The following is a 26,350-nucleotide window of genomic DNA, read 5'->3' as shown; positions in this document are numbered from 1 at the left end:
GTAAACCTCAGTTCTATTTCTACCGGTAACTTTCCATCTGACCATTGTCAAGCAACATAATCATGGGCTAGGGTCCTCGTTTGAAAAATGGGGATGAAAATACCTGACACCGAGAAACACATGAATAGGAAGTGCTACATCAGCGCTAAGTATTTTTATTAAGAGCCCTCTATAGAAAGCCAGCTGGTGAGATTCAAGCCACTAGATCTTCTAACCCGCAGCAATTCAGACTAGCCAGGCTCAGTCCAGAGGATAGCTCAGGCGCCGCCTTGGCTCCGGTAGCTCGTGCGTATCTGACTCGCACTACGAATCTGGGCTCACGACACCGAGGAGGGATTCAAATTATAAAATTCAAGTCAGGTCATTGGCTTTCCCCTCCCGCCTCGAGCCTTCTGGCTTCAGGTGGGATCCCCGAAATCCGCTGGGAGTCAACACCCACCGAGGGCGGCTCCCCGCCCCAACCCAAGGTGGCTGCTGCTGGTAGGACGCCACTGGAGGGCTGCCCCAGTCCCTCATTCAAAATGGCTGCTAAATTTCACCCGCGGCGTTATCCGCCCTACAGCAAGATGGGTGCCAGGGGCGTGCACGGCGTCATGCTCGGTCGACCCCGCCCCCGGGAAGTAAGCCGCGTGAGAAGGGCCTGGCTGCGCTTGCGCGGGCGCGGTGTATGCTGGGCGCAGCCCTTTCCCGCGGTGACTTTGCAGTTAAGCGAAGGCGTCTGCGGCTCGCTGCCTCAGCTTCTGGCGGGGACCCCCGGCCAGGATGGTCGGGGTGAAGGTCATCGCGAACGACACCGAGTTCCAGCCTGAGCTCAGCGCCGCCGGCTCTCGGCTCGCCGTGGTCAAGTTCACCATGCGGGGGTGAGTGAGTGGAGACCCGGGCACCCCGAGCCTTTCCCTGCGGCCGGGGCCCGGCTGCCCCCTCATCGGGACCCTGGGGAGAGAGACGCGCCACTCCTGGGCCCTGGGACGCTGCTACCCCCCCACCCCCCCGAGGTCCCTGGTCTCTGCCTGTTTCAGACACCTCTCGCGCAAGGCCCTGGGCTTCTCGTCTCGTACTCCCTGCTCTCCCTCCTCGCCGCCCTACTGCACCTCTGCCCTGTATGGGGACGGGGGTCCTGGAGTATGGGAGGCGATGTGCTAACTTCGCTTCCCCGTCTGTCTCCTAAGAGCGATGGGTCCGGCTGGGTCTCTTGCTCGGGGTGCCATGGGTTGTGTAAGGGGCTCCTCCCCCTACCTGTCACTCGTAGCTCTACGGCCTAGGGGAGCGTGTGGAGTTGGGGAGCCTGTAGTCTGAATCACAGTCCTGCACCAAACTTTGTGTCGGGTGTCAGATTCCCTTACGAGGGAGCGGTTTAAGGGCAGAGTTTGTGATCTCTCCTGATCGTGAAGGAGACATTTTGCTGTGTGAGTTTAGTGGGACACAGGCTGATCACTTGCTAATAATGTCCACGCAGACTGTCCCAGGCTCAGATAGGTCCAGGTGACTCTCTTGTGTTTGTTTAAAAGCCTGAATGTGTGAAAGAGACCCTTCCATGGAAAGGGTGACTACCCCTTTGCTTTTAGCTAATTTAACTTCAGTAGACTGTGGTAGGTGGCTCAGGCATGTCTAATTTTAGTGGTAATTTAGGTTTAGCAAACGCTTACTGTACCTTTGCATTTTAAGTTTGAAAATAGTCTGGCCTTGGAAATCTGATATTTTTAATTTTAATTACTGTAAGATGTTGTCTATCTTAAACAACTTTTTAGTTAGTGGTCGGAATGCTGCATCATCTTGGCTGTTGACAAAAATATTCTACTACTGTGGAAAGGATTAGGGAAACAAGTATTAATCTTTGTTTTATTAATACCTGTTCTGATTCATTAAAGTTTGAGTTTTAAACAGCATGCTTAATTAATGAAACTGCAGTATTCTAAATTGAAGACTATATTTAGCATTTGAACCAGAAAACAAGCCCATTTTGCATGTAGCATTTTACATAACAGTGGGTTGTACATTAATTATATATGGTCTCAGAGGAGGACCCCTGTTTCTGCTTTATTGTATTGAATCCAATCTCACTGAAATCAGTCTGCTGTTGTAATTCATCAAGCCCATTTTGCAGTTTGGATTTGCATATTTGTGGGTACTCTGGTTTTGGTACTGAAGTCTTGTAATCTTAATTATTAACATTGTAGATCCTAGGAGCCTCAGTCATGGACCTGGACACCATTGTGCTAGGTGCTGTACAGACAGAATAAGGATAGTCCCTGTCGCAAAGAGAAGAAAATCTAAGCAGCATTTAAATCTTTCTCAGTTTTTATTATAATACTCTAATCTCAAATGCTTTATAGAAACTTGACTGTATCTTATTGCAGCCTTGCAGAATCGTACTCTTCCGCTTGCTCAAGGCAAGTAAAAGGGGCTTATGAGCAAGTAAAATACTATAACTGTTTGCACTCTTTTAACAAATAATGCATTTTCTTACCTGCATAGAAGAATTCTGTTAAACTTGACTGACATGACCAAGTTTTAATGAAATTGTGTCTCAGACTTCTTTGTCGTAAAATAGGCATGTTTTAATATTTTGATCTACTACCGTGTTTGTAGCTGAATGTCTTACAACTGGCAAGAACAGCAGAAGTATTGTAGACTCTTATTAACTTCAAAGTGCTTCTGCTATAGTAAAGCACGGATCAAGAGCCAGTTACAGGCAACCATAAAGTATTACTTTGCTATTAAATCATGTTGTAGAGCAGCTAAAAAGAAATTATAAGGTGAGTGGTGGGGGAGGATAGATCAAAGGTCCTACAAGTGATGGGAGACAACAGGGCATAAGTTGTCTGTCAGAAAAGTTATTTTAAGGGGGTTTCCTCTACTCCACTCAATTCTTATTAGTTTCTTTATACTTTGATACTTCCTAGATATTATAGTGATTGGGATTTTAAGTAAACTAGTTTTATTCTTAACGACAGTTGTACTACTTCTTCACTATAATAAATAACGTTTTTGGGGTAGCAACTATTAAGAGGTTACAATCAAAAAGAGAGCTGAGTTAATGAGCTGTAGTTAAGAGAGCAGTAGCGTAGGCCCACGTTATCAGAGGTATTTAGGCTACCAACTTCCATTGATTTCAATAGAATTTAGGAACCTAAATACTTTGAAGATTTGACCCTGAGTAACCTTATGAAATTTCTAAAGATGTGCCTTCCTGCAGACACTGCTGCTGGGGATCAGTGACTTCTCATGCTGAATGCAGGAGAAAAGAGAAGATGAACTACATTGCATTCATGGCTGAGTGAATGCTGTAGTAGAACCTAATGTCACTTATGGTAAACCTTTAGCAGAGAACATGGAATTTTAGACGCACCAACTACTATGGAAAAAAGCATTAATTATATAACTACAGTTAAAGTGAAAATTCAGTATGTTTATTAAAATACTAACTAGGGTTAGTCTGAGCTATTGATTTCTGTGTTTCCACTGAGTGTAGTTCAGTTCTCTTTCAGAGCAGCAAAGAACTCTGGCCAAAGTGGATGGCCTCCTTTTTACCTGGTGTGATCTCCCTTGATAGTGATGTGTGGTAACACTAACCAAACAAAACTAAAGTATAAAGTTTAGAGCTAACAGATGAAGCTTATCACTGTGAAATCAGAACTGTGGAAGCAGGATACATTATTTTGTCTGTGTCATTTACAAATATCTAACCAGGTTTGCCAACCACCTGTGAAAGATGTTTTGAAACTTATCTGTAAGGACCAAATGCATACACAACTTCCATTGACTTCAGTAGAGATTGGATATTGTATCTAGAGGCAAAATATAGCCCCAGTTGCAAAAACTGGACAAGCTTACATCTTCCTTACATTTTCTTTAACAGATGTGGTCCTTGTTTGAGGATAGCCCCAGCTTTCAATGCTTTGAGTAATAAATATCCCCAGGCAACTTTTTTGGAAGTGGATGTACATCAGTGCCAGGTGAGTATTTATACAAAAATACAGTTTGGCCATTGGGAAGTAAAAGACCTTATAACAGGGGTGGGCAAACTATGGCCTGCTGGCCAGATCCAGCCCTTGAGCTCCCGCAACTTGCCCCAGCTCCGGCACTCCAGCTGGGGAGCAGGATTGGGGGCTGCTCCACACTGCTTCTGGAAGCAGCGGCATGGCTCCCGTCTGGCTCCTACACATAGGGGCAGCTAGGGCGTGCCGCTCTGTACCTGCCCATGCCCCAAGTGCCACCCCCCACATCTACAATTGTCCGGGAACCGCAGCCAATGGGAGCTGCAGAGGCGGTGCCAGCGGATGTGGCAGCATGCAGAGCTGCCTGGCTGCGCCTCTGTGTAGGAGCCGGAGAAGGGACATGCCACTGCTTCCAGGAGCCACTTGAGGTAAGTGCTGCCCAGAGCCTGCAACCCTGAGCATCCCCCCACACCCCAGCTCTGATTCCCCCTCCTGCCCTCCGAACCCCTCGGTCCCAGCCCAGAGCACCCTTGTACACCCCAAACTCCTCATCCCCAGCCCAGAGCCTGCACCTCCAGCCAGAGCCCTCATGACGCCCTAGCCTGGAGCCCCTTCCCCGCATTCTGAGCTCCTCATTTCTGATCTCACTCCCTCCTGCACCCCAACCCCAATTTTATGAGCATTCATGGCCCGCCATACAATTTTTATTCCCAGGTGCAACCCTCGGGCTGAAAAGTTTGCCTACCCCTGCTTTATAAGCTGCTCTTCATAAAAAAAAGTGGATAATATATCTGGAAACCATGAATAAACACGTCATCTGATCCAAACTATGCATCTTAGGGCACTATGGTAATTAACTAATAAACTTACTGTACCACTGACAGTTATATTAGAAAATTCTTGGAGTATTGGGGTAGTACCAATAAGACAGGAGAAATTACTGCATTTGTTTAATTCAAAAATAAAATGATCCTAGTCATTACTACCCTGAAATTCCTAACTGGTGTACCTGGTAGGGGGCAGTGTCCAGCAGGAATTGCTAAATATCTACAAAATCATGTGCAATAGTAGCATGAATTATGAAGAATAAATCTTACCAAACAAGTCTACATATATTGCCAAATTAAACCCTCCAACACAAATAAGTAGGTGTTGGGAATGCATCAGATACAACATCAGATTTTAGTTAAGCATTTATTAGTGACCTCTGAAATATTACTAAAACTTATTTCCAGTGGAGTTGGGAGTAGAGCAATACTGTCACTGGCTGAACAAAATGGTTAAATGATTAACATTGACATAGAGAGGCTAGGAATTATCTTTAAAATGACCAGGAGTCTGTCTGTCTTCCTTTGGTGGAAAAAGGAGAATAGACAACATCAACAGAACTTGCAGGTGACACTGAATTGTAATAGATTATGAGAACCAAACAGGCTAGATAACTAATACAAAGACATTTGAAGAGATTAGAAACATAGGTGGATAACAAAATGAAAATCCTTATGTAATGCTGCAGGCAGCAGTGGTACAACTGAATGTCCTAATCAATATTTAGTACAGGGTTAGGCAGCCTTTGGCACGTGTACCGAAGGCAGCACGCAAGCTGATTTTCAGTGGCACTCACATTGCCTGGGTCCTGGCAACCAGTACAGAGGGCTCTGCATTTTAATTTAACTTTAAATGAAGCCTCTTAAACATTTTAAAAACCTTATTTACTTTACATACAACAATAGTTTAGTTATATATTATAGATTTATAGAAAGAGACCTTCTAAAAACGTTAAAATGTATTACTGGCATGCAAAACCTCAAATTAGAGTGAATAAATGAAGATTCGGCACACTACTTCTGAAAAGTTACCAACCCCGATTTAGTGTGTGTGTATTGTGTTTTTAAAAATGTCCGGTTAAGGGCAATCATGGGGAAGGGAACAAATGAGGTTGCTATACATTGTTCTTCATTTTATTAGCAACCGTGTCTGTCAGTCTGAAATCATGGCTTTAACCCTGATGTGTTAGTAGGGGAAGGTGAAGAGCTTTAAGAGCTACCAATTTACCTTATCCCAGAGTGAATGGTCTTTAGTTCTAGGGCTATTCCACAGCACAGTTAATTACAATCTAAACTGGTTTTCTAGATGTGCCAAGATGCAAATGATCGTGATTGCTAATACTCCATATTAATCTACTTCTTGTAGCACAACACTTTTTCAAGTTTAGAAATGTTTGTATCTAACATTTTATTACACAACACTAATGATCAATTTGTGAATTCTAGGGAACAGCTGCAACCAATAATATATCAGCAACACCAACATTTCTGTTTTTCCGAAACAAAGTGCGAATCGACCAGTATCAAGGAGCTGATGCTGTAGGATTAGAAGAAAAAATTAAACAGCATCTAGAGAATGATCCTGGAAGTAATGAGGACACAGATATTCCGAAAGGATATGTATGCATCCCTTACTTTTAAGATTTTTTTTAAAAATAAATTATTGCAAGTTATGTCAGTGTTATCCTGTTTTCTAAACATACCCACTTTAGTTAGATCAGAGTAAGTTTAGGCAGAAACTTAGGTGTCTTAAGCTTCTTTTTTTTTTTTTTTTTTTTTTGAAATATCACCTGCCTTTTAACTTTTCCTTTTCCAAGCAAACTTTTAAAGAGTGACTTGTGCGTAGTAATATATTATAGTAATGTTTGAAAATGGTGTAACTAAAAATCTCCTCATCCAAAATATTCCTCTAAGTCTGGAACATTGGATTTTATGTTTCATGTTGGAAAATTTTGCTGTAGATATATTCTATCTCTTTGCTTCTACCAGACATCTGTCTGTTTCCCTGTACATTTTTAGAAAGTGGCAATCTCTCTCCTAGAAAGTGACAGTTATTTCGGTAACTGCTAAAGCCTTAAAGGTTTTTTTGGACTGTTCCTTAGTGAGTCCTCTTTGCTAGCTCTTCAGTATCTTCCTTTTCTTGTAACTTTTTCTGAATCTTTTCATGCAGCTACCCCAGAATCTTGTTGGAAGCTGCCTATTTGAAGGGGTGGTTTGGTGGCTTATCATAGTTTGGTCATTAATAGTTTCTAAGAATATTTGCAAAACTGGACCATACTGCCAAACTCTGTTTACCTGATTCCTCCCTCACTGCATAACAGAGCGATATAAAGTAGCTCTTGTTTCGAGGTTGTACAAAAGAGGTCTAAAAAGAGGTTCTGTGCAGGTTACAGTATCACAGCAGAATAGGAATGGGCAAGTACAGTTCTAGGTAACCTGAATTTGTTTCACTTCTCTCTCTTCCTTTTCTGTGGAGGATTAGTGCATAATCTTTCATGTATTTTCTAAAAGCTACAGATTATATCTTTAAAACTAAACACTAGTTTTTAGTCTGTTGCAGAAAATTGTGGCATAGCATATAGTCACAGGATACATAAAACTTTTTGCTTCAGGCATAAATGTTCACAGAAATTAAGGTAAACATTCCCCCCAGGAATGAATTTAGAGAAATATGTCATATAGACACCTTGAAAATTTAAACTGCATGCACACATACTATGTTTTCTGTAACTTTAAAATGGAAAGGGGAAGTGTGAAAAAGAGCTAACATTTTTCCTTGGTTTGTTAGAACTTCTGATGCCTTACAGAAAATGTGAAGCTTGATTTAGAAAGTGTTCTGCTTGAATGTTTTTTTTTTTTTTTTTAATTTCTCCTCACTTATCTCTGTTAGTAAGTGTTTTATTAAAATATCTCCTTGAACTACCTTTATTCCTAATGGTTGTTTTCCAACACTTCATCACACAGCAACTAATGAGAGGGTTGGAGTAGACAGCATTTTAACTTCATGTACTAAGATTTGGAGGGAAGTCCATATTTTAAAACTATCATATGAAAAATCAACATTTTGACCCTTTTTCTCATGCATGTTAACGCATAAAATTAAAAAATAAACTGGTAAAGTTTTTAAAAACATTATTTTAGGTTCATTTTCCTCTAATATTTCTGCTTGATCAGTGAAAACTAGAAGTTGTCTGGTTCTCGTTAGCACTCCACTGAAATGCTTGAATTGCAAAAGCTGCATGGGAATGTCTAATTCAACAGAAACTGAACTGGAATTTGAAAGTTTGTGGAAACATTGCTGCATTTTTATAAAGCCGTAGTGTCATAATAGCTGTGTTGGGCCTAAATAACACAGGTGTCCTTTTTTTTTTTGACAATAAAATAAATTTGTTTTATCCAAACACTTGGGATACACTGTTTCTAAATATTTTTTTTGTGGTAATTCCATTAATTTTCAGACAAATCAAACCTTTTAGTTGGATACTTGGAGTTTTGAGTCACTGTTGCCAAACTATGATGCTAAAGAGTAATATGGTTTGAAATACTTAAGGAAAAAATCATTTCCTGAAAGTGCTGTTCTGCTTGTTTTCATGTTACCCTAAGGCAGCTGTGCACTGCAAATCTTAAGCATGTCTGACAGCTGTACCAACAAACACATGTAAATGAGAAACTTAATGTGACAAAACACTCTGATAGAGCTGTCATCTGAGGTGGTGTTCTCTGAGCAATATTTGGTATAATGTTTCTACTTAAAAAGAGATGGTTTATTGTTCTGGCAGCAATATAAAAACACTTTTGATTGAATACCTGGTATTATATTTCAGAAACACTAAAACCGTTAATAGATTCAATAACATGATAGCTTCGCTACGGTAGTATGAAGGTTTGTACTAAGTATTAGGAAATATAATACATTAAACTTAACTCCGAATAGTAGCTGTGAAACCTAAAATTGTTAAATGTAAAAACACATCTCTTTGGATGTTAAGTACTTCAAATTCGTAGCTAAATAGAGACACCTACTATATAAATACAAATAACATACTCTTGTTGAATCGTTCTTATGTAAATAAACAGTAGGAATACAGGCCACTTGAATTTTCAACAGTTCAGTTACGCACTATGGTATCAGCATTAGTGTTGTCTAGTTGTGAATGTAAATACTTACACTAATGTAACATTCAGCATGGCAACATTGTAATACAAAGAGGCAAAAGGCTGATTTTTAACTTCACAGCCCAAAACACATTAGAAGTAATTTAAGTAACATGAGCACAAAAGTAGGTATGCATCTGCTTTTTCGAAACTTGGGTAACTTCATAAAATGAACAGATTTTTTTTTCTAAGTTCAGCCTCTACATAAAGGTGATAATTGTCTGGAAAGCTTTTTAAACATAAGGCTCAAAAGATTTTGAGTAAGGAAAGCATGAAATCCACCTTCCCAGCTGAGGGGAGGATGGAATTCTGGCCACTTCATTTTTCATAACGAGTTGGAAAACAACTGAATATATAAGCTATAAACTGAGCATATTCATTGTCCTTGGTAATGTGTTTTTTTTTGCCTCTTCGTGGGGTGGAATGTTTTAAACAAGTTTGAAAATTCGAGTGTGTGCAAACCTAGTAAAGAATTCCATTGAGTTATTAGCTGTGTACTTCACTGCATTACACAGTGATGTCACAGCTTTTTAGTGGTCCATATCAGAACTTAAGCCTTCTTGAAGGCACAATAGACTCTTATCTCTTTGGAGAAAAAAGTAGGGGGGTTTTCACCTAAGATATTATCTTGAGTGTATCTTGATCTAGATTTTGTATCCTATTGGTATATAGTTGGTGGTATTTCCTTTTTTTTTTCTTTCATGATGCGAATACCCTTAGTTGGATAATTCATAAGAAAAAGTTCAACCATAAAGAAATCTACTCTCCAATGAATCAAGCAATTGCTATTTGCTGTACTGAAAGCTAGTAGGCTCAAGGAAAAGGGCTGGGGAATTCTTAATGCCTGATGAAACAATCTTAATTAAATACTAAAACTTGTTAGAAATGAGTGCAATCTCATCATCAAAGCCTTTTATAAACTAGCAGCTTCTTCTTCAGTGCTGCATGTGAGAGGTAACAAGATTAGCTCTGCAGGTGGAGTCTAGTAACATTTACAGTGATAGCATTCTAAGCTGTTCCATTAACTGTACACAGTTCATCTTTGAGTAGGCTTACTTCTGGACTTTCTTAAAACTTCAGTCTTTATGCCTGTTTTGCAAATGTATTATGAATAATTTTTTGGATATAGTTTTTGTGCTTCAACCAAAATACAGCCTCAGATAATTCACTTTATTATTGGTCTCTCTTGCTGTGGACTTCTGTGAATTTGCATTCCAGGGAATAGGTGATTATAACATTTGGAAACGGTGGGGGAGTTTAACTAAAAAGTAAGATGAATGCTTGAATGTTTTATGTTCCTAATTAAGTTGTCTGACCAGTTTTATTATTTTATCTCCTATATACAATGAGGAGTTTCACTCATCCACATATTGACTAATCCTTTTAAATTAGTAGATGACACGTTTTCAAGCACCCAGCAAGCAATACTGTTGGCTCTTTCTTTTTCAGATGGATTTAATGCCATTTATTAATAAAGCTGGCTGTGAATGTCTTAATGAAAGTGATGAACATGGATTCGATAACTGTTTACGTAAAGACTCTACCTACCTGGAATCTGACTGTGATGAGCAGGTATAATTTCAGTTTGTTTCAGAGGTTGAATATAAGTTTAAAGGGCAGTTTTTTCATTGTATTGGTCTAATACAGTTATCTAATTTTCATGTTTACAGTAGTCTTGGGATTAAAAAGCAAGAGAAATAACTTGTGTCTGGAGACTAATAGCTCTTCCTAGCTTTCTCTTTCTGGCTAATCAAATGCCAAACAACACTGTACTTACCAGCAGCAAGCCTACAATAATAAACTATACACTTGATCGGGGTGGGCAAACTTTTTGGCCTGAAAACCACATCTGGGTATAGAAAATGTATGGTGGGCCATGAATGTTCATGAAATTGGGGGCTGGGGATGGGTGAGGGCACCAGCTGGGGATGCGGGCTCTGGGGTGGGGCTGGGAATGAGGGATTTGAGGTGCAGGAGACTGCTCTGGGCTGGGACCGAGGGGTTCAGTGGGTGGGGGGGATCAGAGCAGGGGGCTAGGGCAGAGTGGGGTTGAGGGCTCTGGCTGGGGGTGAGGGGTTTGAGGTGTAGGAGGGTACTCCAGGGTGGGACCAACGGGTTCAGAGAGCGGGAGGTGGATCAGGGCTAGGGCAGGGGGTTGGGTGTGGGCTCAGGGTTGCAGGCCTTGGGTGGCGCTTACCTCAGGCAGTTACAGGAAGCAGCGTCATGTCCCCCCTACAGCTCCTACGCAGAGGAGCAGCCAGGGGGTTCAGTACACTGCCCATGCAGCTCCTATTGGCCATCGTTCACGGCCAATGGGAGCTGTGGGTATGGTATGTGGAGCCCCCTGGATGTCCCTACACCTAGGAGCTGGAGCAGGGACATATCACTGCTTCTGGGAGCTGTACGGCAATCCCTCAACCCCACTCTCCGGCATGAGCTCAGGGGCCATATTAAAAGTTTTGACAGGCCACCGTTTACCTTCCCCTGCACTTGATGATGATTGCAGTAAACCTGTTACTAGATATTAATTGAAAGCTCAAGGGTTTATTTTAAACAGTGAAGAATTGACTTGGGGAAGAAAACTTTAAAATCAGTGAAAACCTTAATCTCACATAGCTTTTAAATGTTGTTTTTTGCTTTACATAAAACACTGCTCTTGATGCTTCATAAAATGTTTTGATATTAAACAGAATTCTAAATTTGTGGAGTCTTTCAGGGATTTGGGTGAGATGGGGAGATGAAGGCCAAGATTTTTTTGAAAATGGATATCTGAAGTTAAGCTCTTAAACTTGTATTCAGATGTTTGGAAACTGTTGGATACTCCACAGTCTTGAAAATTGGGCCTCATTAAGGCATCTCAGATGAAGCATCCAAAAATTGAGGCACCCAAAATCACTAATTTCTTTTCAAAATCTTGCCCAAGATGTTTGGGTTAGGACTCTTAACTTTAGGTACCCGTTTTCAAAAGTGTTGGCCAAAATCTCTGAGATACTTGGTTCAGAGTTCTAGTAGAATGGTATCATGAAAATGACCCTTCTTACAAACAGTGTAAGAGGATATTCCCAATTCTCTAATAATACTTGCATATAAAGACTGAGAATATTAATCACATCCTGGCAATCACAGCTACTTTTCCTGAACTAAACAGAGTTTTGACTTATTTTTCAAGTTTAAATATTTTTTCTGCATTTTAAAATCTTCTGCATTCAAAAATACTTTAAACCTTTTTTCTACAGCTCCTTATTACTGTAGCTTTTAATCAACCTGTCAAGCTTTATTCCATGAAACTTCAAGGGCCAGATAATGGTGAGTAAAATGTATCTATTCATTCGTTCCATCAAATTGTTCCTAATAAGTTCTGCTTACACCATTTTTAAAGGCATAAGGGTTCTCCCAGTTTTAATTAGACTCTTATTTCAGCATCCTGAATCTAACAGCCGCACTTCCTGTTTTCTGAGCAGTATCATAACTATTAGCATTCATCTTGTATTCATGGCAAGAGGACAGTATGGATCGTATTGCTCTCTGGAAGTCCTGTAACAGCTTCGTTGAAATTAGGGTCGGGGGGGTGGGAAAGAATCCATGCAATAGACTTTGTTTTGTTGTTTAAAAAAAATTTAATGTAATCTCATGCTATCCCTATTTTTTATTTTTGATATGGCACAGATGTTTATATTGACAATACATTAGAGTAAGGTGCAAGTACAAATTTCTGAATACATGCAAGATATAAAAATGTAGTTTCTGTACTTATGTTTCAAAACTAAAATATTTAATTATCACTAGGTGTTTATATAACAAACTGTCCTAAAGATGTGTTTGGAATTTCATACTTTAAAATGTGGTTCAGTTACTTAAAATTGCTGATTTGTTTTTAACACAGGTCAGGGTCCCAAATATATAAAAATCTTCATCAACCTTCCCCGATCTATGGACTTTGAAGAGGCAGAAAGAAGTGAACCAACCCAAGCCTTGGAACTAACGCCGGATGATATAAAAGAAGATGGTATTGTCCAGCTTCGCTATGTAAAATTTCAGAATGTTAACAGCGTAACTGTAAGTAAAGCTTTCCCTTCCAAGCTTCATGCAAATGTAGCTATATGAAGTTTGGAAGTCTACTTTAAAATACTCTGGGACAAAATAATTGAGGTGACAAAGGTTTCAGCACTTAACCAGGTTTTTCTTATAACAGTCTTCTCATTTCAGAGTGACTACACACTTACGCCAAACATAGGTTCATAGAATTTAAGGCAAGAAAGGGACTATGAGGCATCCAGTTGGACTTACAGAATTATCAAAATCTAGGGCTGTATGGGACCTTAAAGTCATCAAGTCCAATCCCCTGTGCTGAGGTAGGACCAAGTAAACCTAGACTGTCTCTGCAAGGTGTTTGTCCAGTCTTTTCTTAAAAACCTAATGACTGGGATTCCAGAACCTCCTTTGGAAGCCTGCTCTAGTGGTTAACTACCCTCATAGTTAAGTTGGAGAGAGGTTTTTCCTAATATCTGTCTCCCATGTTGCAGATTAAGACTAAACCATGCTCAGTTTTTTAACCTTTCTTCCTAGGTCAGGTTTTCTAAACCTTTTATTATTTTAGTTGGTCTCCTCTGTACTCTCTCCAGTTTATACACATGTATTAAAGCGTGGCATCCAGAACTGGACACAGTATTCTAATGCAGGCCGCACTGGTGCTGTGTAGAGTGAGACAGTTATGTCCTGTGTCTTACGTACAACACGGCTGCTAATATTCTAAGGTGTGTTCACCTTTTTTTGGCTGAATCACGTGTATGTTACAAGGCATTACGTTTCTCTGGGTTACCCCCATACTGAACTCAATAACTTGTTTGTATAAAGCACATCCTCCAGAAAGGCATCTGGGCACTTCTCTTAGTAGTTTGTTCCTGATGGTTATTCACTTTCTGTTTAGAAATAAAACCCCCTTTTTTAAAATGTGAATTTGTCTAGCTTCAACTTCCAGGCGTCAGTTCTTGTTTTGCTGTTGGCTGCTAAATTAAATAGCCCTCTAGTACCCAGCATTTTATTCCTGAGAAAGTTCTTACATACTTTAATCAGATAATTTCTGAATCTTTTTGATAAACTGAATAGCTTGGGATCTTTGTCTTTCACTTGAGTGCATTTTCTCTAACCCTCAAATAATTTTTGTGGCTCTTTTCTGTACCCTCCCCATATCCTTTTCAAAATATGGACATCAAACTAGATGCAGTATTGTAGTATCAATGTTGTATACAGAGGTAAAATTAACTTCCTATTTACCTCGCCCCTGTTTATACATCAAAGGATTGCATCGGCCCTTTTTGCCACATCATCACACTGGGAGCTTATGTTGAGTTGCTTGTCCACTGTGACTCCTAAATCCTTTTCAATCACTGTTTTCCAAGGTACAGTCCTCCATTTTGTAGGTACAGCCTGCATTCCTTGTTCCTACATGTGTAACTTTGCATCTGTCTGTTAAAACTCACTGTTTGAATGGGCCTGGTTTACCAAATCCAGATGTATGACAGTCCTATCCTCGTTATTTATCACTCCACTAATCTTTGTGTCATCCCCAACTTTATCAGCAGATACTCCATATTTACTTCTAGATCATTGATGATGATGTTGTTGAATAGCGTTGGGCCTAATACAGATCCTGTAGAACACCGGTAGAAACACCCCCATTGACAACTACTTCTTGAGATATCATCATTTGCCAATTTTAATCCATATAACCTGTGGTTTGGTACAGTATAGTGCTGATTTTTAATTAGAATGTTGTGGTATTAAGTCAAATGCTTTACAAAAGTCTAAGTGTATTACATCTATGCAGCTGCCTTTCAACCAAACTTATCTTGTCAAAAAATGAAATTGGGTTTGTTTGAAATTACCTATTTTTCATAAAACCGTGTTGACTGGCATTCGTTATATAGCTATTCTATATTAATTGAATCCTATAGCAGTGAGTCCTTTATCTTGCGTGGGGTTGATGTCAACTACTGCCTATAGTTATCCAGGTCATTCTGCTTGTCTTTTTTTGAATATTGGCACAACATTAGCAATTGTTCAGACTTCTGGATTTTCCCTGGTATTCCAAAATTTATTAAATTAACATCAGTGGAGCTGAGCTCCACCGCAGCCAGGAGGTTGAGGGAGGTCACTCTTTATTGTCCTTACCTTTGGCAGGCATTATTTTTTTTTCCTCATGACTTTGCCTTCCCTTATCAATTTTCTGCACCTCATAATTTACTACTTTATATTGTCTATTTCCCCTCTTTTCCATTTATTATACAAAGCTTTTTTCCCCCAAATTGCTGCCTTCACTTAGCCACTGAATAGTTTTTACCCAAAGTTGTCCTTGTGATTGTGGAATTGTCTGCTCTCCAGACCACCACTTATGTAAACGAATTGCAGGCCACAGCCTTTTTTTCAACAGAGGTTGGTCACGGACATGCTCTGACAACTAGCTGGAATGTAATGCTTCCCAACAAAGCCACAATAGCCAGGTTGAATCATATCAAGTAGTCACAGAAGCTCACAGTAGAACACATGAATCACTCCTCTGGGTTTGAACTAATTGACAAGATTATAGCATTTGCGTGGGCAGGTTATATGGACAGTCTTAAAATGAAATCTGCATGTTGTACCAACTTAGCATTTAGTACAGACTGATATCCATATAGTAATGGTTCTTTGTCTGCACTGTGGTCAGTTTCAAGTTTTTTCTCCTGTCTGCTGCTTGTTAATTCCCAATAGTCTCCTGCAGGCTCATGGGCTCTTAGGTATGAGAATCTTGTATGCATTTGTAAATTTATCTTATTAAACAGTATATGAACAACATCCTGTTAACTGTGGAATCTACATTTAATTATTAACTGAACAATATAATATAACTAATTTAAAAAACTTCCTGTGGGTTTCATAATGGGGGCATGATGCAGGTAAGTAGCTCCTACATATAGAGGGACAGAGGTCTTGGCACCAAAAAAGTGCCTGATCCAGTGTTGCTCTCTGAAGTGCTGGTTTCAACTGTTACGTGAAGACTTGTACATCAGAGAAAAATTGACCAAAATTTGATTCAGGTAGCGGATGCATCATCAGGAAATGATGGATGCAAATATAGTCCCTAGTCCTGCAAAGACACATGCTTCACTTTAAGTATGCGAACAGCTAGATTGACTTCTGTAGAACTACTCGCTTTCATAATGGTAAGCATATGCCCAAGAGTTTCAAGGAGTGGGTGCTAAGATATTACGGTATCATTGCCACAGTGAACATCTTCTACAAATGTAAATATTCTTCCCTCTCCCCCACCCCCGTGTAATAGTATTTTATTGGGGAAAACCTAAAGGCCCCAGCAAGCAGGATTGGGACCCCATGGCGCTAGGCACTGTACTAGCAGAGAGTCTGTGCTCCAAGATGCTTGCAAAAAAGATAGACAATAAATATCCAATTTGTCAAAAGTTACAATATAACTTCTTCTGACTTCCCCTAGGAAAAAAATCTCCTCCTGTGCCCCAGGCAAGCATGTTCCTTCACAGCCCTTGTTTACTGCAAATTCCCTCTCTTCATGCTATCCAGTCCTTCTAGGAAAAACATTTCAACTCACTGTCATTGGAAGATATATATTTATTTATATTTATATTTTAAAAAGGGCAACTAATGCTGCTCCCTGTGGCATGATGCACAGGTCCCATAGTAGCCCTCTAATATTTGCTGCTGTCCCTCCTCCTGGTGGGGGGAGAGGGCTCTTGTTGCTGCTCTGCTGTAAGGGTGCAGGAGACTCACAAGATCTCTTCCTTGCACTCCCCCATTGTGTTTGCTGGTCCCAGTTCCTGACCATTTCCCTTTCCTGAGATAATTGACTTGTTTTTCATTTGTCTATTTTATAGTATGTATTGGTTTTTGTGACAAAAGCCAGTTTAAACCAAATTCGAAAACATATTTTGGTTTTATAGATTTCTTATTACCAGTTCATACTTTAAGGAGAGAAAGTGATAGAAATATGGGACAGCATTTATGGAGCCATGTAAGTTATCCCTACTGAGCTCCTGTTGAATTCTAACAAATCTTCATATCGAAAAAACGTAATAACACAATTTGCTATGAAGAAGTAATGATAATTTCAATAAATACAGAAAATGGTTAAGCAACCATTTGATATAATCTGAAAGTAAGTAAATTAACTGTTCACCTGCAGTTCCTTTGATGCCTCAGATTTAAAAGCTTCTTGCTTGCTTACTACTTCTGATTTAACCACAGACCTGAAAGTTGGAGAAACCTAGATTCTACCTTCATGCATGCTTGATTGGTAGTCGTTTTTACAGAGGTGAGCAGAGAGATTTAATAAGGAGATTGGCCTCTATTTAAAGAACTCTGTAGTTATTTATTTATACTTTTATAGTACTTCCCACAAAGTAATATTTTTGGGGTATACTTCTGAAGCTGTTAGGTTGTCTGCCCCCAATTTTTTCTGAAAATTTTAGAAACTAACAAGTGAGGGAAGGATTGTAGTGTTAGCCGAACTGCTGTAACTACACCATGTATATTAAACAAAGTTAGAATTAATACATATGAACTATCTTACTTGTTTTAGTTATTTGTCCAGTCCAATCATGGTGATGAAGAGACGACAAGAATTACATATTTTACATTTATTGGAACTCCAGTCCAAGCAACAAACATGAATGACTTCAAGCGAGTAAGTTGGATTCCAGAATATGCACATGAATGTTTAATTACCTTTTTAAAACAAGTGTATTTTAGTGGATTGGTAGTTTCATTCTCAACTAAGTGGATTCTTTCTATAATTGTTCATTTTGTGTTAGGATACCTCTTATTCCTCTCAGTGCAACACATGTGCCTTTGAAACTTTTGACATTTTGGCTTTGGTGCAATTTTGTCTGTGATGTGTAACATGCCTAAGAATCTTTCAAGGTGAAAGGCATTCTGGAATAACAGCTTAGGGGTTCAATGGGGGATAAACAATGATGCCTTAAAGATTATATGTAATAGTTGCAATGTTCATGGTGTCTCTGAATATTCCTGTGCCCTACAGGTGGGCAGTTTGTAGAAAAGCCATTGCACAGATTAGAAAATAGAAAGCATAAGTAAACCAAAATAAATCTGTGCCAGAAGATTTTGTTCAGGAGGCAATTTTAAATAGACTAGAGAGATTTGGAAATACTTGGTTATAAGGCTGCTGCTTCAATAATGTACGGTCTATTTATCTTTATACAATTTCATAACTCTAAGTTTAATTTGTTCCAATATCATTTAAGGACTGTTTATTCCTAATAAATGTTTGTCTGGCTATTCCTTTGGAGCTGCTTTTGGACCATCCTGGGTGGGACTGAAAGTGAATGCTTTAAGGGTTTAAAGGAAATGGAGCACTCAGTGGGTAGCCAGCTCTAACACCTACATCTGCACTACAGCTTATGTCAGCAGAACTTATGTTGCTCAGGAGGGTGAATAAACCACCACTCCACACCCGCATGAGTTCTACTGACAAGCGCCGATGTGGACAGCGCTATGTTGGCAGGACAGCTTCTGTCGCCGACATAGCTTCTGCTGTGTGAGGGGGTGGTTTTACTGTTCCAAATCGATCTCCATTTAAAACTGGCCAATTAAAATGTGTTTGAGCCAATCAGTTCAATGTAACTAGTCCCATACTGGTGCAGTTAACTAGTATTACCACAGCCTTTAAGAGAACTTCACCGCAGTGGTAAACAAAACTTGATTCTTTACACCAATAGTATTTGCCAAAAAATTATCTGGAAGGCTTTATAACCTTTAATACTGTAAGGATTTACAGATAAATTTATATCCGTTAGATTAAATGTGATCCTGCAAAACTGTGCAGTTTTAACACTTGATTCAATACACTCAAACTTGAAAAGACAATGACTGAGAAGGCTGTGTTAAATGTGCTAAAAAGTGATTGGATTACTGATTCAGAATTGTTTAGTAGTGTTGGCTCAAAACCAGAAGAAATGTGTAGATAAGTCTCTTAGCACCCAATTACAATGAGTAGCCAAAAGACAGCTGTTTATGCTCTGCTTTTTTTAAAAAAGACTTTTACTATTTTGTGTTGTGTGTATTTTACAGCATTCTAGAGTAATCATTGCTATTAAGTCTGTGAAATAGTTTTTCATCTTCACTGCTTTATAATCTTAAAAATTCATTTTTCACACTGACATCTTGGTCTCCATTCCAGGAAGATCTTTTTTTTAACTGTTTGAGGAAAATTTAGAGTTGAAAGTGAAAGACTTCCTGCATTTTAAAAATGTTGGAACACTGTTTTATTCACTAATGAACTGGATTTCAGGCTTGTTATATAAGTAGTGCTCAATGAGGTGCATGCTTGCTAAGTTTAGGAAAAAATTTAAAACACTTGAATATAGCACTGAGCCCAGACAGTGGAAAAACCTCACTAATTTAAGCTGCACAGTTCATGATACAGTGCACAGCTGTCCCAAACTGTTGCCTCTGTCTGGACTTTCCGCTATGGCCATCTGTCATCTTCCCATTAGTGTGCTGTTGTTTTTTAATGCACTCATTGGCTCTTGCATTCAATTCAGTCTTACTGTGTCTTCATAAAGCTGTGCAGGCACCTAGAACTGGTGTAGTTCTCCAGGCATCTCTTGCTTTCTTTGTTCTGGTTTGAGCGAGTGAATCCAGATGTCAGTCTTTACCTCTGTGGAGAGCAAGTCTTAAAACTGCTCCTTGGTGGACTTTTTGGAGGCACCTGTATAGTTCTGGTAAATAACACACCAGTGCATGTGAGTGCATGCTCTCTGAGGTGTACACATAAATGCTGCAGTCAAAGGAATACACACTTCTGAGTAGCAAAGAATGTACTTGTGCATCTGTAGCCTCCATTTTAAAAAATATGAAAACTAATGTAAAATTAATATTTTATTTAAAGTTGTACAGTTAAATCAGTCAGGAAATGCAGAAGTTAAAGGGATAAATTCAGGACTGGTTTAACCAGATATGAATTTGTCCAAGACTCCTAGGACAAAATTTAGCCACCAAATTAAATATGTATACATATCTGTAATATTTCCTATTTTAATTCCAGAATATGTAATTTAATATTGCTGTTATATATTTTACCATAACATGTGGGCTGTGTAGTCTGGCAGAGTTATGGTTCGCATAGGAATTTTAACTTCTGCATTTCCATACTTTTTGCAATTTAGCTGTACAACCTTAATGTTCTGGTAACATAGTGTTCAACATTAAATTCAAGTGTATTAAAAAAAAGGTATTGAATAAAAAGTTAAGCGGAAAACTCTTCAAAACCCATTTTCTCTTCATCTGCAGGTAACTATGTATAACTCCTGATAACTCACTATTTTAACTTTGCTCACTAATCTCAATTTTGGCTCAAACTAGGCTCCATTGTGCTCTTGTAATTATAATACAAATAAAGATATAACTGTAACAGTTCCTTATCAGTGCTCCCAGTAGATGCTTTCCTTTTTCCCAGTCTTCTGCTGTTTTAACACTTTTTGTATAACTTGTCTGATTTAGACAGTAGTTCATCAGGGAGGGACCATCTTGTTTGTGTTTAAAGTACAGTGAGCATCCGAAGTGCTATATAAGTAACTAAGCTTAAACTGAGCAGCTGCTCAAGAGGAAAAAGGTAAACAGAAAAGGGCCACAGCATCCCGTACTTAAAATGTCAAATGTGGAATTTGTGGTTAGTTTAATCTTGTACTGAAAATTGGTAAAAACAATAAGCAGCTGCTGGTTGGTCTTTCAATGATAGCTTAACCTGTTATCTGTGAATGCTCACTGTGACACATGGATCTAGCTATTAATGTTAGGTCAATGAATAAAATGGTACAAAATACAAAGTGGCTTTTAAACTTACATTGATAGGCTGTAGCTCCTCCGTCTTCTCTGAAACTTGATTTTAGCAGATGAGAAGTGGGAACTGTTAAATGCTCTGAAACTTTTTTAATAGAAAACTTGATTGGATTGTGCTAAATGGAGGTATGTGGGGCAGAGGAGGAAGAAAGAGACTATTGCGCTGCTTAAGTGACGACATGAACAGCAGGAGAGTGTAAATAAAATACTTGTATTTTCCTGGAAAGTCAATGCACAATAAGAATACTTCTTGAAATGCTTGCTTTATGGCCATCTTTATAAATGTAATAAGATGGGACAGTGTGATAGTTTTGAGAACTAAACACCATCGGTATATTGACATCTAGTTTTTGCTGTCTGCCAATGCAAGCTATGTATTCATTAAAGCTACCATATCTATAGTGCATATAAAATTATTGTTGCAGATTACTTTTAAGGTGTTTCCCCCTAGAGACTTTGCTAGGCTCGGTTACCCTGCTAGCCAGACGAGCCAAGTGAGATAGGTCAAAGAAGTGGGTTTATTTTATTTCCCGTTTGTTAGCATCCGAGTTCTAGGTGTCTTGCTGTTTGAATGTTGTGGTGAACTTGCCGTCTGAATTTTTTGGGGAGAGGACAGAGGATCTTTCACTCATGTCCCACTATGCTTTTAACATAGATTTCACTTTATATTCATTACTCATTAATATCAGCATTCTAGAACCCTTATAAGCTACTGTTCCTTTCTGCAATCGGGGCTTAGGTGCATGTAAAAAGTAGTTTCCCAAGCCCCAGATGATCATAGCTTTTCATTTCTTCTTAAAACTGCACACCAGGCTGCTTTTCCTTTTTTCTAACATCTTGTTTTTGTTTTTTCAGCTTAACTTCCCAACCCCAAAGAACTAAAAATGCAGAAGAAAATATTTTAAAATGACCTTGTCTCGCGCCATACCCCTCCCTGCTCCCTCCGTTCATCTACCATCTGTCTCTCTCCCTTTCCACAATCTCGCCACTGGTGTAAGAGCCTTCTCCTCTGCAGCTACTGTGCTCTGGAACAGCTTTCCTGTACCTCTCTGCTTCATCGACTCATCTTTTTTTTAATCCCATTTTAAAATCTTTTCTTGCTCAAGTTTGCTTTTTAATTTTTATGCTTGTTAACATTAAAACTAGATAGTAGATTTGTTATACTACGCGTTTAGACCTGTTTTCTTTGATTTTTATAGTCTCTCTTGTGTTTAATTCTATAAAGCAATTTGAGATGCAGTTTGAGACTTTGGCATATATTTTAATTTGGCTTTTATACAATTTATTGTATGGGGAATAACATTAAAACAAGTTGAATAAGGTGTAATCTGTCATGACGACAATCTCAGGATTTTTCATCCCCAGTTATTTCAAAATTTTTGGTTTAGTTGGCTAATTTTTTAGCAGAAAGATATTTAGCAAATCACACCAATTTAATTTCCCTTTCCATTGTTGGGGCAGTCAGATCAAGAAATTATTATATATTTACACTTTTACAAAATATCTAATCTCAAAGACTTGTATTATGTCACAATTGCAGTACCTATTCATAGTTAAGGTATGGTATCTTACAAACAACTGCCATATAAAGTGTCCTGTAAGTGATGGGAGGAGATTAATTTCTTGTAGAAAATAAGAAATTGCTGTTCTTACAACCATCCTCCATTTGGGATAGGGATGGGAAATGAGTCTTTTTGGCCTGTAATGACAAAAATATCCATTCTGGTGCTTAATTTTTGCAGATAATACACATGGGCAAGTTGACAATTCCCAGCTCTGAATGGTATAGCTCTATTTCTTGATTGATGTTACACATCTGCTAACATCTTAATAATCTTTAATATATTAGTGTTTTTCTGCTTAATCCAAATCTGGGCATTGTGCTTGGGGTTTAAGATACACAGTCAAAGAATATATATTTCGTTTACTTATTTGTTGAGTTTAATTATTTTTTTAACCTGATTAATCAAACTTTAACACAAGTGAATGGATTTTTTTTTTTTTTTTGTTACGGGCTGTGCAACTAGAATTTTCTTGGCCCTACACATTAGGCTCTGTAGTTCAATGAGCATCCTCCTGGCCACTGGCTCTTTGGAGGAGGAGATGACCAATAGATACCAAAGCTCTTTACAAGGGAATTCAATCAGCATGGTGTTTTAGTGAGAGCAATTGCAGTTGAGTGGTGAAAAGCATTTCCTTTCAGCTGTTACGGACCTTGCAGGGGAGGAAATACTGGGAAAAATAACCCAGAGCTCCCATGTGTCACAGCAGAACATAATCGCTGTTCCAACCAGGTACACCAACCTGCATCTTTTCAGCCAGTACTAAAGTACAGAGCTGTATGACCCTTTGAGAATATGCTGTGTCCTTGGGAAGCCATGTATTGCAAAGGTAACCATACTATCCCTTTAACACTTTTTGCCACAGTAGTCAATTTACTAAAATACAGGGATTTTTATTTTTCAAAGATTTCAGCCTTACCAGTATTATAGTGCTATTAACGTGTCCTACTAAATACATAGGATTTAAATACAACTTCAACTTCAAAGCATTATCTTGGTAACACCAGCAGGTAGGTAAGTACTGCTCTCAAGTTTAGAAAGGTAAACAAAGAACCTGAGGATAACTTGCTCTAGGCCACATGGTAAATCAGGGTCAGAATCAAAATTAGAACAGCTTCTATCCTCCAGACCTGTGCTATGATTATTAAATTGTTAACACAATGTTTTTTTTCACTTAATTTGTTTAGTTTGTAACCAGTTATTCTTCTGGGTTGGCAAAAACTCAGCGTGGTTCTGTTCTGAAAAGTGACTAAAAACCATTTTACACATAGACAGCAGATCTATCTTATATGTGCTTACCTTAGCCAAGTGAGCTGGATTCTCTTCCTTTTTGTGCAGCAGCAGAATTGTTTAAGCTCCAATCAGTTGTACCTTTGCACCCTCAAAGCTAATGAGGTTGCATTGGTGTTAGAAGGCAATCTTCCCTCTAAACCTTGATTACTCATGATACCTAGAAAGGGAAGAACAAAACTCGAATCTGATTCTAGACTGAGTTTGCAGAGCTGGCAGTTAAAAAATTTTTTTCACTAACATTGAGCACGCTTGATATCAAAGTCATTTGACAATAAATGTGGAGTGCTGCTGCTTTTAGTTAGTTTTTCAGTGTTGAACTACATTATAAAGCAAAACTTTCTCAAAGACCTGTCTTTATTATAGACCTAATTCATCTCCTACAATAACTATTTGAAATTTGGTCCCAGAAGGCTAGGTTTGGGGTAGTCTTACCACTGCATTTTTGTTGTGTGTTCACGTCTGATTCTTGACACCTAACTTGGTTTTGTGAATAATAAAAATGTGGGCTGTTGCTTTTTCCTAACTTGTCTCAAACACATGAGTTCTTTGCTATCTGAACTAAAAATACTTGAGGTTGGGGATTTCCTCACATATCCCATGTCCTGTTTAATTCCTGCAGGAATTTACAGCTCCCTCTGCATACAGCACTAGAATTCGTGCTGAAAAATCCATTAATACAACTACAAATGGAGCCACTTGATGTAGTTTGAAGCTTATAAAAAATTGGTTGGGGAACTGTTTGTTTTCCAACATAACTTTCATTAGTGTTTATTTTCTATTTTTCTTTCATCAGGTGGTAGGCAAGAAAGGAGAGAGCCACTAAGATGCAAGGAACACTGGATCGCCTTATTGAAATCGGATGGCATCTTCACTTTATCTACAGCTCCTGGATAATTGCTTGACTGTAGACAGACTGTCAATCTATTTCATTTAATGCCATTACCAATAAATCATAGCTTTTGTTGAGATGGAGTTTCACTAGAGTATTTCTGTTGTAATCTTGGTACATGTATTTGTAAATAAAATTCATTACTTTTGCCAAGTTTAATTTTGTCATTGTAATAACTAAGGCTTTTTTTTTACAGTTTCATTTAAATTTCAAAACTGGACTGGCTTATCTTTAAAAACAGAAGACTTAATGTAGCCTGCATTTGTTTAATTAGTTTAAAATGTCAAATTTAAGTAAATCATCTTTTGGCTTTCTGAAAGTACATTTAAAAATAAAATCCAGAGCTACTTTCTTATAAGCCTGTGCTAATTTATGATCAGCATTGATACAGTATGGATATTTCTCAAAGGGAATAATTTTTTTAGTCTCCCTTTTCCCATCCAAAAATATAGGGTGAGGAAGCATATTTCAAATTATTGTTGTATCAGCTTGTTTGTTACAAGTTGCACATCAGTTGAAACAAACAGTGGGATATGATAGTTCACTACAGATTAGGCACCGTGAAAATTCCTGTTAGTCTTTCAGAATACCATCTCTAGTTGGAACATTTTGAACTTGTTAGTCACACACACACACGATCCCTTTGTTACTGCTGAACTTAATTGGGCATTATATTCTTTCTCTCAATCTTGATATAGAAATGCTCATTGCAGATACCGTTCTTACCCATCCTTTAAGGAATTCAGATTAAGATGTATCTGTGCTCAACTGCTTAAAACCTTTTTTGCTAAAATTCCTTGGAAAAGTGCCCTAAGTAATTTTAATAAATAAATTCCTATAAAGTTTTACTAAGTGGTTTTTAATTGGCATAATTAGTTCCTTTGTAAAGTTAAATTTGTTGCGTTTCTAATTACAATAAATCCCAGTAAGAATTAAATCCTCTCCTAATTGGCATTCTTTTCTTTAACACAGTAGGGATTCTTCCGTACTGGCTTGGCAGACTTACACATTTATACCAAGGTAACTTTCTCTGCATAGAGATTTTCTTTGAAAAAGTTTGAGATTGTGCAGAAAACTATACTTTCTATGAGGCACTTCTTTAAAACTATATTGCTACATACCCCTCTGTACTCATCCCTTGGTATTGCACATATTTAATGGCATTAATGCCTTGATTTCTTTTGTAATTCCTAAATATTTTGCTTAAATGGGATATGAGGTATCTGAGACACTGTATATAGAATTTAAAATCACTTTTAAATATAATCAAGGGCAATATGAATAACTGTTTCTGTTTATAATTTTGTACACTAACTACCTTTTGGGTTATTGTTAAAGTGCCTCATTTTAACTATTACTTACCTCATACTATTGATACCTGAGAGAATTTGATAATCTAGTGAATCTCATCTTTGTAAAAGGTCAGATTTGTATTGTTTGCCTCTTCTGTGACTTTGTTGGTTGCATGGTGCATACTTTCCATATCTATACAATGTAAATAGATCTAAAATGTTTAGCGGTAACTGTAACATGTTCAGTTGATGGGAAAGAGTTATTAAAATCATGCATATCAAATCCAAAGCTGAAATTCTGATTTCAGTCTTTAGGGGAAAAGATGTCCTGATGTAATCCTAAATGTTGAAACAAACGTGAATATAAGGATATATGGTAGAAAACTCACTCACTTTGTTGCTTTGAGCAACTGCTTTCTTAATGCAGGAAAGCTACTTCCTTGCACTTGATCTGTATTTGATTATTCTAAATTAATAAACTAGAATTACTTTTCCGCCTACACCACTTGGTATAATCCAAAAG

At 38.4% G+C, this 26,350-nt stretch overlaps 1 protein-coding gene across 3 annotated transcripts; it reads left to right on the top strand.

Moving 5' to 3' along the window:
• The first annotated feature begins 653 nt into the window (after positions 1–653).
• On the top strand, positions 654–26,116 carry TXNL1 (thioredoxin like 1). 3 transcript variants are annotated; one of them, XM_032802567.2, is made up of 9 exons: positions 655–860; positions 3,860–3,956; positions 6,212–6,385; positions 10,370–10,492; positions 12,157–12,226; positions 12,804–12,976; positions 17,511–17,615; positions 22,534–22,574; positions 24,440–26,116. In XM_032802567.2, the coding sequence occupies exons 1-9, from the start codon at positions 763–765 to the stop codon at positions 24,444–24,446; spliced, it is 888 nt and encodes a 295-aa protein (XP_032658458.1). In that variant the 5' UTR covers positions 655–762; the 3' UTR covers positions 24,447–26,116. The 3 variants fall into 3 exon arrangements, with proteins under 3 accessions (XP_032658457.1, XP_032658458.1, XP_032658459.1); XM_032802566.2 differs by lacking the exon at positions 22,534–22,574 and having other exon boundaries at positions 654–860; XM_032802568.2 differs by lacking the exons at positions 22,534–22,574; positions 24,440–26,116 and adding an exon at positions 21,647–22,523.
• The last annotated feature ends 234 nt before the right edge of the window (positions 26,117–26,350 follow it).

This window comes from Chelonoidis abingdonii, chromosome 6, assembly GCF_003597395.2.
Source record: "Chelonoidis abingdonii isolate Lonesome George chromosome 6, CheloAbing_2.0, whole genome shotgun sequence".
Lineage (NCBI taxonomy): Eukaryota > Metazoa > Chordata > Testudines > Testudinidae > Chelonoidis > Chelonoidis abingdonii.
This window is presented reverse-complemented; position numbering and strand designations above follow the sequence as displayed.

What these genes read in the sequence shown, in the direction of transcription:
- TXNL1 (XM_032802567.2), top strand. Translation starts at nt 763, where the DNA reads ATGGTCGGGGTGAAGGTCATCGCGAACGACACCGAGTTCCAGCCTGAG. An exon ending in AGAATGTTAACAGCGTAACT is followed by an intron (nt 12,977 to 17,510) that starts GTAAGTAAAGCT and finishes TACTTGTTTTAG; the next exon opens with TTATTTGTCCAGTCCAATCA. An exon ending in ACATGAATGACTTCAAGCGA is followed by an intron (nt 17,616 to 22,533) that starts GTAAGTTGGATT and finishes TAATTTTTGCAG; the next exon opens with ATAATACACATGGGCAAGTT.